Raw genomic sequence first — 14,825 nt, 5'->3', positions numbered from 1 at the left:
TCAAAGGAGGTGGAGATTGGGAATTCCAGTGTCTTGCTTGTCTTGGAGCTCAGTTGTTCCAGCATTGGCCTGTGCAATAAAATATTGAAATTCAAGTCCTGCTGAACGAATTATCTGAGAGAAAATTCTTTCTCTTTCCTATCCTTTTCCTAACCAATTCCTCTCTTTTCCAATGGTTTTATGTATAAATTGCATTCCAGCACTGGGATGTTCTGATAGAAATGTGAAAAATTTTGCCCATTCTGTTGAGAAACACCTGAAGAACCAAATTGTCACCCTCTGGCCACCTCTGGCTTCTCGTGTGGAAATCGGGGTGAAAATTCCCCTTGGGAACATTTTTCTCCTTCAAATTTAAGACCAGCCTTAGCCCTACATAAAATCAATCCGCAGAAAACAGAACTGTGAATTTACCTGCCAGTCATGGGATTGGGAATCCCTTTGGGATGCCTCAGGGGGATGAATCCATAGCAAGGCCTCTGCTCTGTCCCCATGTTTGCCAGGGATTGCTTTGGTGAACAAAGAATTCTTCGTTAATTAGAGTTGGGTTAACGAAGGGTGAGACAGAAATGTGAATTTTGGTGTTGAAAGGTGAATATTGGTGCATAAAGGTGAGGTTTGGGTGTCTTTGGGGATCCCCCCTGTACCAAAATGTCCCTGCTGGTGACATTGGCCTGGTAACTCTGTGTTCTTTCACTCCTACAAATGAGACTTTTAGACACTTACGCCAAAACCTGACAAATTGGCTTCTAATTTCAGTGAAGGGACATCTTTGTGAGCCCAGGAGCTCAGCCTGGCTTATCCCAGGATCCCTCTTAAGCTGTTGCTCCTCATTCCTGGATGTCACCCTCTGTTTTCCAGTGGTCTCTTTTTTTCATTTTCATTTCATTTTTTCATTTCATTTTTTTCATTTTCATTGATTTTGTTGAATTTAGATCATAATTACAGCCTTTGGACTGGACAGCACCAATCCAGAGTCACAACGACATTTTCTTTTGGGAGCTCAGCCCTGCTAAACCTTCCTCAATCAGTTTTCTCCCCAATTTCTTTTTGTTTTCCATCATCCACCTGCCTTTACCATGGTCGCTGTGTCTTCCCAGGAGCATCACTGCACATTCATATTCACCATCTCCAGCAAGACATTCTTAACAGATAAATATATTTTAAATACTGGGGTTTTGAGACTGTGGGAAAAAAAAAAATAGATCTCAGAGCACATAAAAAATAACACTGAGGGGTTTTATTCTCCAAACTGGGCCAGCTGTATGAAAACATTTATTAAAAACGAGCTCCCAAACACACGGCTCTGCTCCCGAGCATCATTAATTCCGTGCTCCACGTTCCATTTGTGCCGTGCTGCAGCTGCTAATGATGTTCTAGAGCAGGGATGACAAAGGAGAGGGAAAGCTGCCACTCACCACTGGCGAAATAAATTTGTCACCTTGCCACCAGCTCACCTGTAATTGGGGGAGTTGTGTAAAAAAACCCGAGCGAAAGCCACTTGTAGGAATATTCAGGGATGGGGGTGAAAATGTCAGGGATGGTTTGTTGTTTTTTTTTTTCAGCTCCTACAGCACAAACCAGGCTGGGAATCACTGACTGCAAGTCCCTTTTCCCTGCACAAATGTATATTGATTAATAAAGGGAGAGCCTGGCCTGTGCTGGCACTTCTAAGTGATAAACAGTTCTGCAGCAGTGCAGAGGGTGTATTAAAGGCTAAGAGCTAATGACTTTTCTGGTGGATGTAACACATTAAAAGCAGCGGGAAGCTGCAGCTATTTTATCACCTCACTAATGTCCCTGACAACATTCACTTGGTGGGAGTGAATGGATGGGAATCCATTTGGAGGAGTAAATTAAAATACCTTAAAAAATGCCTTTAATAATAGCTCCAGAACTCAGCGGGATCAGAGAAGGGAGAGATACAAAAGACCAATTAAATTATCCCGTCCATCTCCCTGCCAAGGCGCTGATATTCCTGATTTTGCTGTGGCTGCTGGATCATTCCAGGAGGATTTGGGTGTCTCAAGTGAGGGAATAATGTCAGGGCTGGAAGTTGGGGCTGTCACAAACTTCCCCCTGCATCCAACCAAATTTTCCCTTCCCTGCCCCTCTGCACTGCACGTGGAATGGGAATAAATGAAAGAGAATCCTTGTCCAAGTGGCAATTTTCCTATTCCCTGATTTTTAGGTTTGTAGCAAAGCTGGGTTAGGAGCCAGCTTGGGATCAGGGATGTATTGGTTTGAAGATTATGGAAAGGCATCTCCTCAGGTGGTACTTCCAGTCCAGCTGGGATTTTTGGAGGTATTGAGAGCCCACCTTGGCGGGGAATTCTTGGATTGTCCAGCAATGGAAGAACTGCCCAGGGAAGTGGGAAGCCCAATTTGGAGCACAATTTGGGATTTTTGGAGGTATTGAGAGCACCTTGAGAGCCCACCTTGGCAGGGAATTCTTGGATTGTCCAGCACTGGAACAGCTGCCCAGGGAAGTGATGGAGTCCCCATCCCTGGAAAAGTTCAAACACCATGTGGAGGTGGCACTTGGGGACGTGGTTTGGTGGTGGCCATGGCTGATGGTTGGACTCAGTGATCTGAGAGGTCTTTTCCAACCTCAGCCTTGATCCTGCTGAGATCCAACCCCTTTTTGGGATGCTGGGAAGCTCCTGGGTGCTGGCTAGGTGTTGATGTGCTGGGAATTTTGTGGGGAATTCAGGAGATTTGAACAGTTCTGGTGTGTTTTGAGTGGACAGATTGACTTTGCTGGTGCTGGAGAATAAAATGCCACCACTTTTAGATATTCCAGGGTCAGAGTTCCTGGGATGGAGCTTTTGTTGGATTGGGGTTTTTAAGCATAACTTGGGCATCTTTTCCTGTGGAATTTGAGCTCAAAATCAGAACAAATTCACCAGATCTGCCAGCAAAGTTCACCCAGTGATTTCTCCACCCAGTAATTTCCTCATCAAATCCGTAATTCCATTGGGAATGCAGCGACTCTCCCAGGAAAGCACCTGGGCTTGATTTTGAGCCTGTGAGAGTTGGAGAATCCAGCTCACCCAGCTGTTCCTGTGGTTAATTCAGAGACACAGAGCTCATTTCTGCTCTCCTGTGACCCAGCTTCAGCTCCCATCTGCTGGACCTCCTCATGGCTGGCTGGGAAGTCTGGAATGAAGTAAAAATGAGGAGCTGGGAAAGGATTCCAGTGTCACAGGTGTTCAGAAGGTCACAAAGGAAAGGGGTTTTTACCTTTTTCTGTGCAAATATCATCAAAGTGTCATGAAAGATAAGTCCAGGTGATCAGGGCTATGAAGAACAGCTGAGTGGAGCATTTCTCCTTGGAAAAACTTCCCATGTGGAGTTATCCAGTCACATTTTCCTGTCTTGACACTGGCAAAATTTGTTTCTGCCAGGACAAACGAGCTGAAGTTGATGGGAGTGAACATCACACTTCACACTGAGGGCAGTGGGGAAGAGCTGAGCTGCAGCCCAGGGGTTAAATCCATGTCCTGCCTGAAAATCCATGCAAGGAGAGGTTGGATGGTTCTGGGATTGTGTAGGAAGGGATTCAGTTTAATTGGAAATTGGGGAAATGGAGCCAGGCTGGGAGAGCTGGGAATGTTCCCCTGGAGAAGGGAAGGATCCAGGGAGAGCTTCCAGCACATTCCAGGGCCTGAAGGGGCTCCAGGAGAGCTGCAGAGGGACTGGGGACAAGGCCTGAGGGACAGGACACAGGGAATGGCTCCCACTGCCAGAGGGCAGCCATGGATGGGATCTTGGGAATGAGGAATTCCTGGCTGGGCTGGGATTGCCAGAGCAGCTGGGGCTGCCCCTGGATCCCTGGAATGTCCAAGGAAAGGCTGGACACTGTGGCTGGAGCAGCCTGGGACAGTGGGAGGTGTCCCTGCCATGGCAGGGGTGGCACTGGGTGATCCTGGAGGTCCTTTCCTGTTGAGTGTTAATTTATTTTTGCCAGTGTTGGGATTAATGCATGAGACAATATTTTTTGTTCGGACTCAGATGTTTATTCCTTTTTATCTCTGTTACAGTCTCACAAGCTGTGAGTTGCACAGCACTTCATTCTAATAAACTAAAACAGTAGAGTCAAATCTCTCTCTTTTCAAGGCTTTTTGAGAATAAACTGTCCAATTAAGAAATGACACCTAAATTATTTTCACTTTTAACCCAATAACCAACCTCCTGTGCCTGTAATGTGGACTCTTTTATCCAGTTACACAAAACCACCCAAACCCATGGAGAAGGAGGTGAAGAAGAAGGACCAACCTCTGCCCCAAAACCTCCATCTTATTTTTTATCTATTCCAGTGTTCTAAACCCTTAAACTCTGAGTTTCCCACCCTGTGGTATCACACACTTCTATCCAAACTCCACCCCCACATTCCCAGTTCTGTCATTCCATTTTGGAAGCTTCTCCAGGGCCTCAGGTCAGTGCAGTGTTCTCCTGGGGTCAGTGCCTGGCAGCACAGAAAGTCTGGAATTCTCAGCCAGGGTTCCAGCACCATCCTACCAAAACCATTCCATGAAATCTTTCTAAGGAAGCTTTTCCTTGCATTAAAGCCCAATTTGGAGCACAAGTTTATCTCCAATTTAACAAAGATTATGATGAAAACCCCCATTCACCCACACCCCATCCTTGTGCCTCCTCTCCAGTCTTCCCCAGCTTTGGGATTTGGCCTCTCGTAGTCCAGAAAAGCCACGAGTGTTTCATCTCTGTGGGTTGAATTTGAAACTACAGAGCTGCTGATTTATTTTTGAATCCTGGCAGAGTTTGCAAACCCTCGTGGCAGCCTCCCCTCTCTGTGCTTTAATGGGGTCTGATTTATTCTGCTTTTACTGGGCTTGTGCAGGGCAGGCCCAAAGAAATGTTGAATTTGCGTCCCAAATATTGAATAGAGTGTTTAGAGGAGGGAAACTCTTCTGCATGGCCACAGTAATACAGGAATGAGCAGATTTTATGGTTCATGTTCTCCTTTTTAAAAAAAAAAAAACCAAACAAATGTACATTTTGCTCTTCATCAATATTCCAGTTCACTGGAGCAAAGCTTTTCTGCATCACACAGTGCCAGGTAAATAAGATTTATCCAAGACTTTGTTTGTGCACTCATTTGGCTCCTGCAACATCACATTTAAAGCAGGGAGAGAATTCCAGCAGATCCTAGGCTCACATCCATGGGGTGAATTCACTCAGGATAAATCCCATAAAAATTAAAATATCCCCTGCATTGAAAATAGAAAAAAATCCCTTGGAGTTAGGAGCATTTGGGAAGCAAAGTTGTAGTAAGGTGTAATATAACCATAGTAACAGGCACAGCTGAGACTGGAATGATGGATTTTCCTGGAAAAAGGCTGGGAGAGGAAAGCAGGCTGTCAGATTGGAGACTGTAAAAAGAGATTTTTGCTGCTAAACACAGGTTTGAATGGAGTTGATACATTCTAAAAACTCCAGCCCTTTGTAAAACCTGGATGGGCCAGGAAGAAAAGTAGAAAAATGGTGTTACCACTCCACGTGGGATAACCACTGATCAGTAGAAGAGGGAATTTAGACTCTCCTTTTTCCTCTGTTAGCTAAAAAAAAATTAATTTAGTTGGTTCAAGGCTGGTTTTACTCCTATTTTATTGTTTTACTGTTTTATTTTAGTGTTGGTGCTGGAATAGGGCTCCAGGTTGGCTCCTCAGGACACTGATGGATCCAACTCTTCCCATTCCCACTCCTGTGGCCTCAGGGCTGGTGTTGGCTATTTTAGAGCCACCAAAGAGCACCAAACAGCCCATTTATCCTAAAATTCCAGGCAAACTGGCTCCCTAGCTCCTGCTTTTCAGGTTTCAGTGATTCCCATCTCTGACTCTGCTCGTTTAGTGAGAGTTCCTCCATTTTTGGGAGAAATCTGGGCAAAAAAACCCAGTTTTTATGTGCCCTCCAAGGCACTGACAGCACTTGATATTTATTAGCACTTGATATTTATTAGATAGCTATTTATTAAATACCTGGGTAGGTATTTAAGTTTAAGGAATTTAAGTTTTGTCCCTTGGGAGTGGCTACAAATCCAGAACTCTGACTGAAGAGCTTTAAAAACTTTCCCTCACTCCTGTCCTGCTTTAATTACAGCTGGGCTCTGCTTGCTGCTTAAAAAATCATCAGGTGTCAGCTAAACTCCAGCTTAAAAATTAGATCAGGCTTCATTAATTCTTCTCCTTCAAGGCAGCTCTCATCTGGTGCCTTCCTCTGCCAAGGCATCTCAAGGAGATATTTTGTGATGGGCAATAATCAAGGAAAAATGGACAATTTTCCCAGTGCCAAGGTCTCTCCCTCCATCTGCTGTGTTTTGGTGAGGACATTTCTGAGCAGATTCCCATCTTTTGTCTGCATTCCCCAAGGAAATGCAGCAAGGGAATGGAGGTTCTCCCTCCCAAGGCATGGAAAAAGCTGTGATTTCTGGTAAAAAATAAAAATTAAAAACAAAAACCAAGGGAGAAGATTGTTCCCCTAATCCAAGTGCTTCTCACAAGAATAAAATTAAGCACTTCCCATCCCTGGGAAAGTCCCAGCCCAGGTTGGATGGGGGCTGGAATAACCTGGGATCGTGGAAGGTGTCCTGCCTGTGGTAGGGGTGGCACTGGATGGACTTTAAGGTCTCCTCCAGCCCAAATTGTTCTCTGATTCTATGCAAAGCTGAAAGTTTTGGAGGTTTGAGCTGTTGGCTTGAATTTCTGCGAGTCGAGGACTCGTTGAAAATCACCTTTATTGTCCTGAAATTGTGTTTTTAAGGAACCCTGGAAAGGACAGCTGCGTTGTTTTACCTCCAGGGCTCTCTTCCTCCAGGCATTCTTAACCCTCTTCACTGGGGTTACTCGGGGAAATAACCCCAAAGGAATGGCTGGAATACTGAAATCCCAAAGGAATGGCTGGAATACTGAAATCCCAAAGGAATGGCTGGAATAATGTCTCCAGAATATGGAATATATGGAATTTATATATTCCAAAGATAATACGGAATACATAATATGGAATATATAAATTGCATATATTGCTGGTATATGCAATTTATATATTCCAGTCAGAGCAGGAATTCTGCCTGCCCTGGAGCTGCTTTACATCACCTGAAGCTCCAGCCCAGCTGGGAATAAGGAGCAAATCAAGGGATAATGGCAAATGTTTGCAAACCCCATTAAAGACAAACCCCACAGTGGTAATAACCAGCGGTGCTCTCTGTTTCGTCCTCACCCCCAACCACAGCTGAGGGACAGGAGGGCGTCAGGAGGAATTTCTTTTTTATTTTTAGCAGCCTTCAGCCTCTTTGAAAGCCTTGCTGGAGGAGTAATGAACAATCCCCTCGGAGTGGTGTTGGGATTCAGGTGTGAGGGGCTGGATATTGTTCCCGGGATGAGTTTCCTTGTTAGTGTAAGGTTTTTTTTTTTGGTGTTTTTTTTTTTTTTAACAGGCTCCATTGAAGTGCCTCGCCGTAAAATTAAGCTTTGATCACATCCATTTGCTGTTAACGAATCCAGATGGAGCAGAGGCAAGGGGATTGTGGCTCTGGGCTAATGTGGGAGCTGCCTTTCATTTTGGGGACTTTCAGAAGCTCCAAGGCTGGCCCAGCTAACGAATCCAGCTGTCCCAAATGCCTCCTCAGACAGGGTGTCCCCAGGGACACCTGCAGAGGTGGCAGCAGGGCTTTGGGAAAGGTTAAGATGTCTCAGGGAAATGGCCATTACATATCTGGCAGTGTCTTCTTTCATATGGTAATTCCCTTTCTTCTCCCTTTATTTTTTTTTTTTTTTTTTAAATCATTCAAGTAGCTTTGTGTTCCCTTTACATCCATAGGGTTTATTCTAAAATCCAGACACTGGCAGGAGCTTTGCTGGAATTTTAATGTTGTTGAGGAAAATAAGTGGGAAAAACTCCATAAAAAGCACAACACTTTCTGTTTTAACATCCACTAGTAGGTTTTTAGGTTGTTGTTTTTTTCCAAATGCTGAGTTACAAAAAGAAATTGAAATGAGGTGGATCGAGTCCAGGTTTGATTCCTCCTCGTGTGGTTTTGTGTCTAGCCCAGGAGGGTTGACAGGAGGATTCCTGGCAGGACAGATCCTGCTCCTGGGAAGCTGCAGGACATCAGCTGATACCATGGATCTGCTGGAAACCCCACCCTGGAAAAGGAAAAATCTGATTATCCACACAAAAAGGAATTGTTTTTGTCTTCTGTGTTGCTACATGAGCTAGGAAGGATTTTCTTCTTTTTATTCCTGAGGGATCAAAGGTGACTTTAATCCCTCAGCACATTTCTCAGCCCATCGTGGGTGTGGCTTTAATCTCAAGCCACATCAGGCTCTGCTCAGGTGAGACTCCACCTGCAGGAGGGACCCAGTCCTGGGGACACGGCAGAAGGACCTGGAGCAAATCCAGAGGAATCCATGGAGCTGCTGCAGGGCTGGAGCCAGGCTGGGAGAGCTGGAAATGTTCCCCTGGAGAAGGGAAGGATCCAGGGAGAGCTTCCAGCACATTCCAGGGCCTGAAGGGGCTCCAGGAGAGCTGCAGAGGGACTGGGGACAAGGCCTGCAGGGACAGGACACAGGGAATGGCTCCCACTGCCAGAGGGCAGCCATGGATGGGACCTTGGGAATGAGGAATTCCTGGCTGGGCTGGGATTGCCAGAGCAGCTGGGGCTGCCCCTGGATCCCTGGAATGTCCAAGGAAAGGCTGGACACTGGGGCTGGAGCAGCCTGGGACAGTGGGTGGTGTCCCTGCCATGGGTGGCACGGATTAGGATGAGCTTTTCTTCTCCAAGTGCAGGTGGGAGCCAAGAACATCCCAGGAGCAGCACAGGCAGTGCCTGAGCCCTCAGGGAACCCCCTATCCCAAGGATTTGGGAGAGTTCCCAAAGAGGATGAGGGACATTTTGAGTCCCGACAGGAAAGGGCTGAGACAAAGCTTTCACCAAGCTGCTGCTCACACCTGGGTCTTTGTCCCCTCCCCAGAGCACGGTGATCGTGGAGAAGACAGTGCAGGACCTGATGGACCTCATGCACGACCTGAGCGCCTACTCGGACCAGTTCCTCAACATGGTGTGTGTGAAGCTGCAGGAGTACAAGGACACCTGCACCCTGGCCTACAGGTACAGCCCAGGGGGGAGAATGCTGCTCCTTGGGCCTGGCTGCTGTCTTGGTTTGAACAGAAGGCAGGAGCCTTCCTTGAAATGGAAAATGTAAATCCCCTCCCTCTGAATTGTTATAATTTTGAAATTAAGGGGCTCTCAGGCAAAGATATGGGAATAGGAATAACAGTTCTTTGCTAGGAAAATTAAAATACAAATGCAATAGTACAAAACAACCCACTGCCAGAGTCAGCAATGCCCTGAGCCCCTGTGGGTCAGGGAGGTGGCAGCAGTCCCATCCCAGGGTGGCTCAGCCCTCCTGCAGTGCCAGCTGTGCTTCTGCTGGAGCAGGATCCTGGACAAGGGGGGAGTTTTCCTCTGGAGCTCCAGGGCTGGGGGAGATGGACCTGGGCTCCTCTGGGAATGCAGTGGGGAAGAAAGCTGCTCCTCTGGGAATGCAGTGGGAAGAAAGCTGCTCCTCTGGGAATGCAGTGGGAAGAAAGCTGCTCCTCTGGGAATGCAGTGGGAAGAAAGCTGCTCCTCTGGGAATGCAGTGGGCAAAGGCTGCTGTGGGGTTCCCAGGTCAGATTGTATCCAGGTAGGAATGCTTGGCTCCTCCCCTGGGCAGAGCATCTCCCCATGGATGATGGAATTTTCTCAGCCATGCAGGGACACTCAGTGGCCATGGGCAGAAGAGATCTCCTGGAGGGAGGATGGGCTGTGGGAGAGATAAAGAAAAAACTGCCCCATGGACAGCAGAGAACTGCCCCATCAGATAGGAATAGAATGCACATCCCCACTTCCAACCTCAGACAGCTCTTCTGCCAGCAGTGCTCAGGAGTGGTCAAGGGTGTTTCCTTCTAGGGATAAAAAAGCTGGAATAATGGTCAGTGGAATTATGGGGAGTTGTGGTTTCCCATTGGATTTATCCACATCACAGCGTGGTTTAGAGTCTTAAGATGTGGATGGCGGTGATGGTAGAGCTTAGAAATTACTCCAGTTCTTCCCTTAGTCAGGCAGGATGAGACCTTCCAGGGTGTGAAGGGGCTCCAGGAGAGCTGCAGAGGGACTGGGGACAAGGCCTGGAGGGACAGGACACGGGGAATGGCTCCCACTGCCAGAGGGCAGCCATGGATGGGATCTTGGGAATGAGGAATTCCTGGCTGGGCTGGGATTGCCAGAGCAGCTGGGCTGCCCCTGGATCCCTGGAATGTTCAAGGCCAAGTTGGACAGGGCTTGGATCACCCTGGGACAGTGGGAGGTGTCCCTTCCATGGCAGAGGGTAGAAGTGGATGGTCCTTTCCAACCCAAACCATTCCATAATTCCATGATAAAAGGTTTGGTGAAAGTTTCCCAAAACAGTTCTGTAAACTGCCAGGGAGTCACCAAATGCTCTGTCCTTGTCCCACTGGCATTTTGGGATGATCCACCCCTAACATTCCCCATCCAAAGCACAGAAGATCAAGGCAGCACAGTCCATAGCCATGGATATGTTTGGGCTTAAACCCTTCAAGTACTTGATTTATCAGAGATTTCCTGGGTAAATATCAATAAATAACTTCTAAGGACATCCAAGTTATCTATCTGTAAAACAGCCCTCCTGGACAGGAAAACCAGGATCATGCCTCATCCCACAGGGATAAGTAATTCCATTAAAAACCACTACAAGATGCTGCAGGAATGTGGGCTGGAATAGCTGCTCTACATCATCCCCTCCGTGGCTATTGAGCCTGAAAAAGCCCTTGTGCTTCCTGACCAAGAAATTACTTCCCATTGCTTGAGTTTATTCAGGAAAAACTCCATCCGGTGAATGGGCTCATCATCATCATCATTATTATTATTATAATTAACAATAGCAGTGAGCAGAGGCTAAAGTTTGCCTGAACAACCCCGTAAATCAAGAACTGATCTCGTGCCATTGTCCAAAATATTCCTTTTTCACCCAAAACTTCCCTGCCTGGAGCCAGACAATGGATTTGATTTGTTTGGCTTGAACTTGACGGTCCTTCCTTCCTTCCTTCCTTCGCCATTCCTGGCTTTGGCACCTGCTGAGGGCTAATTAGGACAACGCTAATTTGGCCATCTCCTGATTACAGCCAGAGGAAGAAAAAAAAAACAGGAAACGCTCTCGTTTTGCTGCTGGCAAAGGACTGAAATAGAAATCCATACCCATTCCCGGGAATGCAGGGGAGCGGAGCAGCTCCCGGCCCTCCCGCTTCCATCCGCGGGGATGTTATGCCCTCTGCAGGGATCTGGGCTCCACACAGCCCTGCCCTTTGCTCCAGGCTTTTCCCGGGGCTGTTGGGATGGATAAATCCTGGTGTTGGCAAAGTTGGTGGAGTCAGGATTATTTCCAGCTCCTTAAAATCAGGATGAACTCCTTGGAGCTGGGAGTCGATCCCATCCGGTAAAGCTGGCAGAGCGAGGGCTGCTCTTGGGATGGCAAAGAGTGAGAATTTGGGAATGCAGAGAGGTGTTTTTGTAGGGTTTGTTCCTTCAGGGGGAATGTGAGCAAATGTGGGTGAAAAGCATCCAAAGGGAGGCTCCTCCAGGCAGGATTTGATCCGGAGTTTTCTGCGGGAACGGCTCGGGAAGGACGTCAGCACTGGGAAATGCACAGCTGAGATTGTTCATGTCTGAGCTCCCTTTTGGCTCATGTTTTCCAGGGATTTAAAAAGAAAAAATATCAAACCTAAGGGGGCTGGATGGGATTGGACATTCCTATAAATAGCAGCTCTCGTGTGTTAATTGGTGATGAATTTTGGGAGTTCAACGTAGGTGAGGTGCCTCCAGCAAATCGCTTTTTTGTACAAAATTCCCATCCCAGTTTGCCACCCAAACTGTTTACAAACGTCAGCTCTGATTTCTGACTAATTGATGAGAGGCTGGGGCTGAAAATGCAAATAAAACAGGGAGATGGAGCCCCCAAACCTCCTGCTGTGCTGGCAGCACTTCCCAGTCGTGTCCAACCCCCATCTCCAGGAGAGCAGCTCAACTCTGGAGTTTAAAACCATTTTATGTTAAAAACCTGAGTATAAAACTGTTTTTGTGGGATTTTTGGAGATACTGAGAGGAGAAACCTGCCCAGTTCACAGCTGCTGCCCTTAACACGAGCCCTTCTTTTTAATCCTCTGCCAACACCTTTCTCCGACAAAATTTGCTGCCTCAAATGCAAAAATTCATCTCTTTCCATGTTTTTCTACATAAATTTGCCAATATTTACTCATGTCCACGTTGAAGTTGCATGTTTTTATTTTGCTGTCCATCCTAAGCTCTGTCTTCTGTGTCCACCCCCTTCTTCCCCATCTTCATCCTCACCTTGTTCATTTTTTAACCTTTCTGAGGGCTCCGAATCCCTCACCCAAATGAGTCCTTTTAGTCTTAAAAAGAGATGGGCCTCACCAAAATGTGGTTCAGAGAGTTCAAAAGTGATTAAATCCTCTGGAGGGGCTCAGCTCTCTCTTTGGAGGCAGCTTCTGGTGACCAACCTCCTTTGGCTGAACTCTCTCAGCTAAATTTGGGGGGAAAAAATGAGAAATAACTGGGCCTGGATTGCTCAAAATGGTGAAGAAAAGAAACCCCTCCTGCTTTCCAGCCAGGCAAAATAAATCCAAACCCCTTTTTTATTGAGAAAGAGCAGATTAATTCAGCCAAAATGTGGCAGCCAAACAGGAATTTTTGATTCCCCAGGAAATGCTTTTACCACTAATTTAGCTGAGTTTTAGTGGTATCTTCCCCTCCTTGCATGAACTTTTGGGGTTTTAATTGCTTTTTTGACTCTTTTTGGGGCAAAGGTGTTCCCCTCAGGCTGTGGGTGCCTGGCCCAGCTGCTTTTTAACCCTTGGCAGCACGAGCTCAGCATGGAAACATCACCTTGGCTGTGGGAAGAGGGGAAAAATCATCCAAAAATCCATCTGGCACAAGGCAGAGGAGCCCAATTAGCCCCTGTGGCTTCCAGATGTTTCCTGCTGGAAAGCCACAGCCCCCCCCAGCTGTGCCCAGGGATATTCCCATATTATTTCCCATAAGAGAAATGATTCCTCAGAGTGCAGGATTGGTACCTGGGAAGGTGTGACACACACCAGGATTTCGGCCACGGCATCAAGGCTGTCTCTCCCTCACCAGCAGGCTGGGAATGGGAAAGATTTTGGGAAAAACATATCCAGGACAGCTGTTCCAGACTGATATTCCATATTTTAAGATGTCTGCTCCACAATAGAAGGTTTTGTCCATCATTTTTCCTCCCTCTGACCTCTGAGAAGGGTGGAACAGCTCGGTGGGCACCTGGATCCTGCCAAGGTCAGCTCCCTGTGGCAGCAGCAGGAAAAATAACAGAGGAGTTTGGGATGAGGGGAGTGGGGGTGAAAGGAAGAGTTTTGAGCTGTACTAAAAGATGTCACCCCATCCTGGGATAATTCACTCAAGGACACAGATTGGATGGACACTGACTGAAGGTTCAGAGGGGGAGCACTGAGAAGCTGGGAAGAAAATGTGGGAAAAAGGAGTTGGGAAAAGCTGGGTGTCCATCGGAGATCGGGGATGTTCCACCCTCTTCAGCATCTCCTTGATGAGGGGGTGGTGGGGGTGAAAACAACATCAGTAAAAATCAGGAGGTGTTGGAGCCCTGGGAAAGGGTGGGGATGTAATTCCAAGGGATCCAGGCAGTGCTGGGGCTGTTCCATGGGTTATTTGGAGTTTGCTGGTTTCAGTGGATCCATGGATCTTGTCCAGAGAAGCCTCCCCTGGATCCATGGAAGTGTCCAAGGCCGCGTTGGATGGGGCTTGGAGCAGCCTGGGACAGTGGGAGGTGTCTCTGCCCATGGCAGGGGTGGATCTGGATGGGATTTAAGGTGCCTTCCTGTGGGAATCCAGAGCTTCCCTCTGACTCCCCTGGGACCCTGGCAGGGGTCAGGAACCCCCTGGACAGAGCCCCCAGAGACACTGTCTGTGATCTCTGTCCATGGAAAAGAGTTTTCAATCTTACAGGATGAATTACAAGCTCTGAGTGTTTGATATCAGTAATAATTAAGTGTGGCACAGGTGCAAAAGTAAAATTTTAGGATTCTAGATTAGGGGTTCAAAGGGGACAAGATGGAGGAAATTGGGTGTGTCTTGTCCTTTTTCTCCTTCTTCATGCCCTCCATGTTTCACTGTGGTGTTGGCATTTTTCTGTTGGTTCAGGCTGGGGACACACTGTCCAACGTAGGTGACAGATATTGGCACGTTATTGTAAATCCAGCACAGGTAGTTTCTGGTATTTAATGTTTGTACCATCCCACTGAGGGCAGAGCCCCACACGCTGCCCTGCAGGACAGAGCTGCGGCAGGGCAGCAGAACATGTTAGAGATAAACAGAATAAACAACCTTGAAACCAGCACAGATGAATTATGGCTTCTTCTTTGGCAGCAGAGCTAAAAACCAGAAACTTTCTACAATCTCAGAATCATCAATACCACAGATTCTGACACCTTCCAACCCAAACCATTCCAGGATTCTGTGATCTCCCACCAAAAGGTGAGGAGTTCAGGAATGGTGGATTAGGCTCTTGGAAAACTCTGACCCTGGAAAAGCAAGGGCAGCAGGCTGGGTTTGCAGCTTGTCAGAGCATCCCAACATCCTTCCCCGTCCCCTCCCCAGCACTGACTCCACAAACAATTGGGATTTTGAGGATAATAAGGATCACAAAGCAGAGAGGTGGCTCTGTGTGTGTCCATCAGGACAC

The 14,825-nt window shown here is 47.2% G+C and overlaps 1 protein-coding gene across 3 annotated transcripts in view; it reads left to right on the top strand.

The window, feature by feature from the left end:
* EXOC4 (exocyst complex component 4) overlaps positions 1 to 14,825 on the top strand; it is a 318,257-nt gene that overhangs the window by 250,946 nt on the left and 52,486 nt on the right. For all 3 annotated transcript variants that reach the window (XM_072918507.1, XM_072918496.1, XM_072918499.1), the window contains one exon: positions 8,988 to 9,124. In XM_072918507.1, coding sequence (XP_072774608.1) covers positions 8,988 to 9,124 — 137 coding nt within the window. The remainder of the gene's footprint in view (positions 1 to 8,987; positions 9,125 to 14,825) is intronic.

The sequence above is a fragment of the Taeniopygia guttata genome, chromosome 1A, assembly GCF_048771995.1.
Source record: "Taeniopygia guttata chromosome 1A, bTaeGut7.mat, whole genome shotgun sequence".
Classification (NCBI taxonomy): Eukaryota; Metazoa; Chordata; class Aves; order Passeriformes; family Estrildidae; genus Taeniopygia; species Taeniopygia guttata.
The sequence above is the reverse complement of the archived record's forward strand: the minus strand, read 5'-3'. Positions and strand labels throughout refer to the sequence as shown.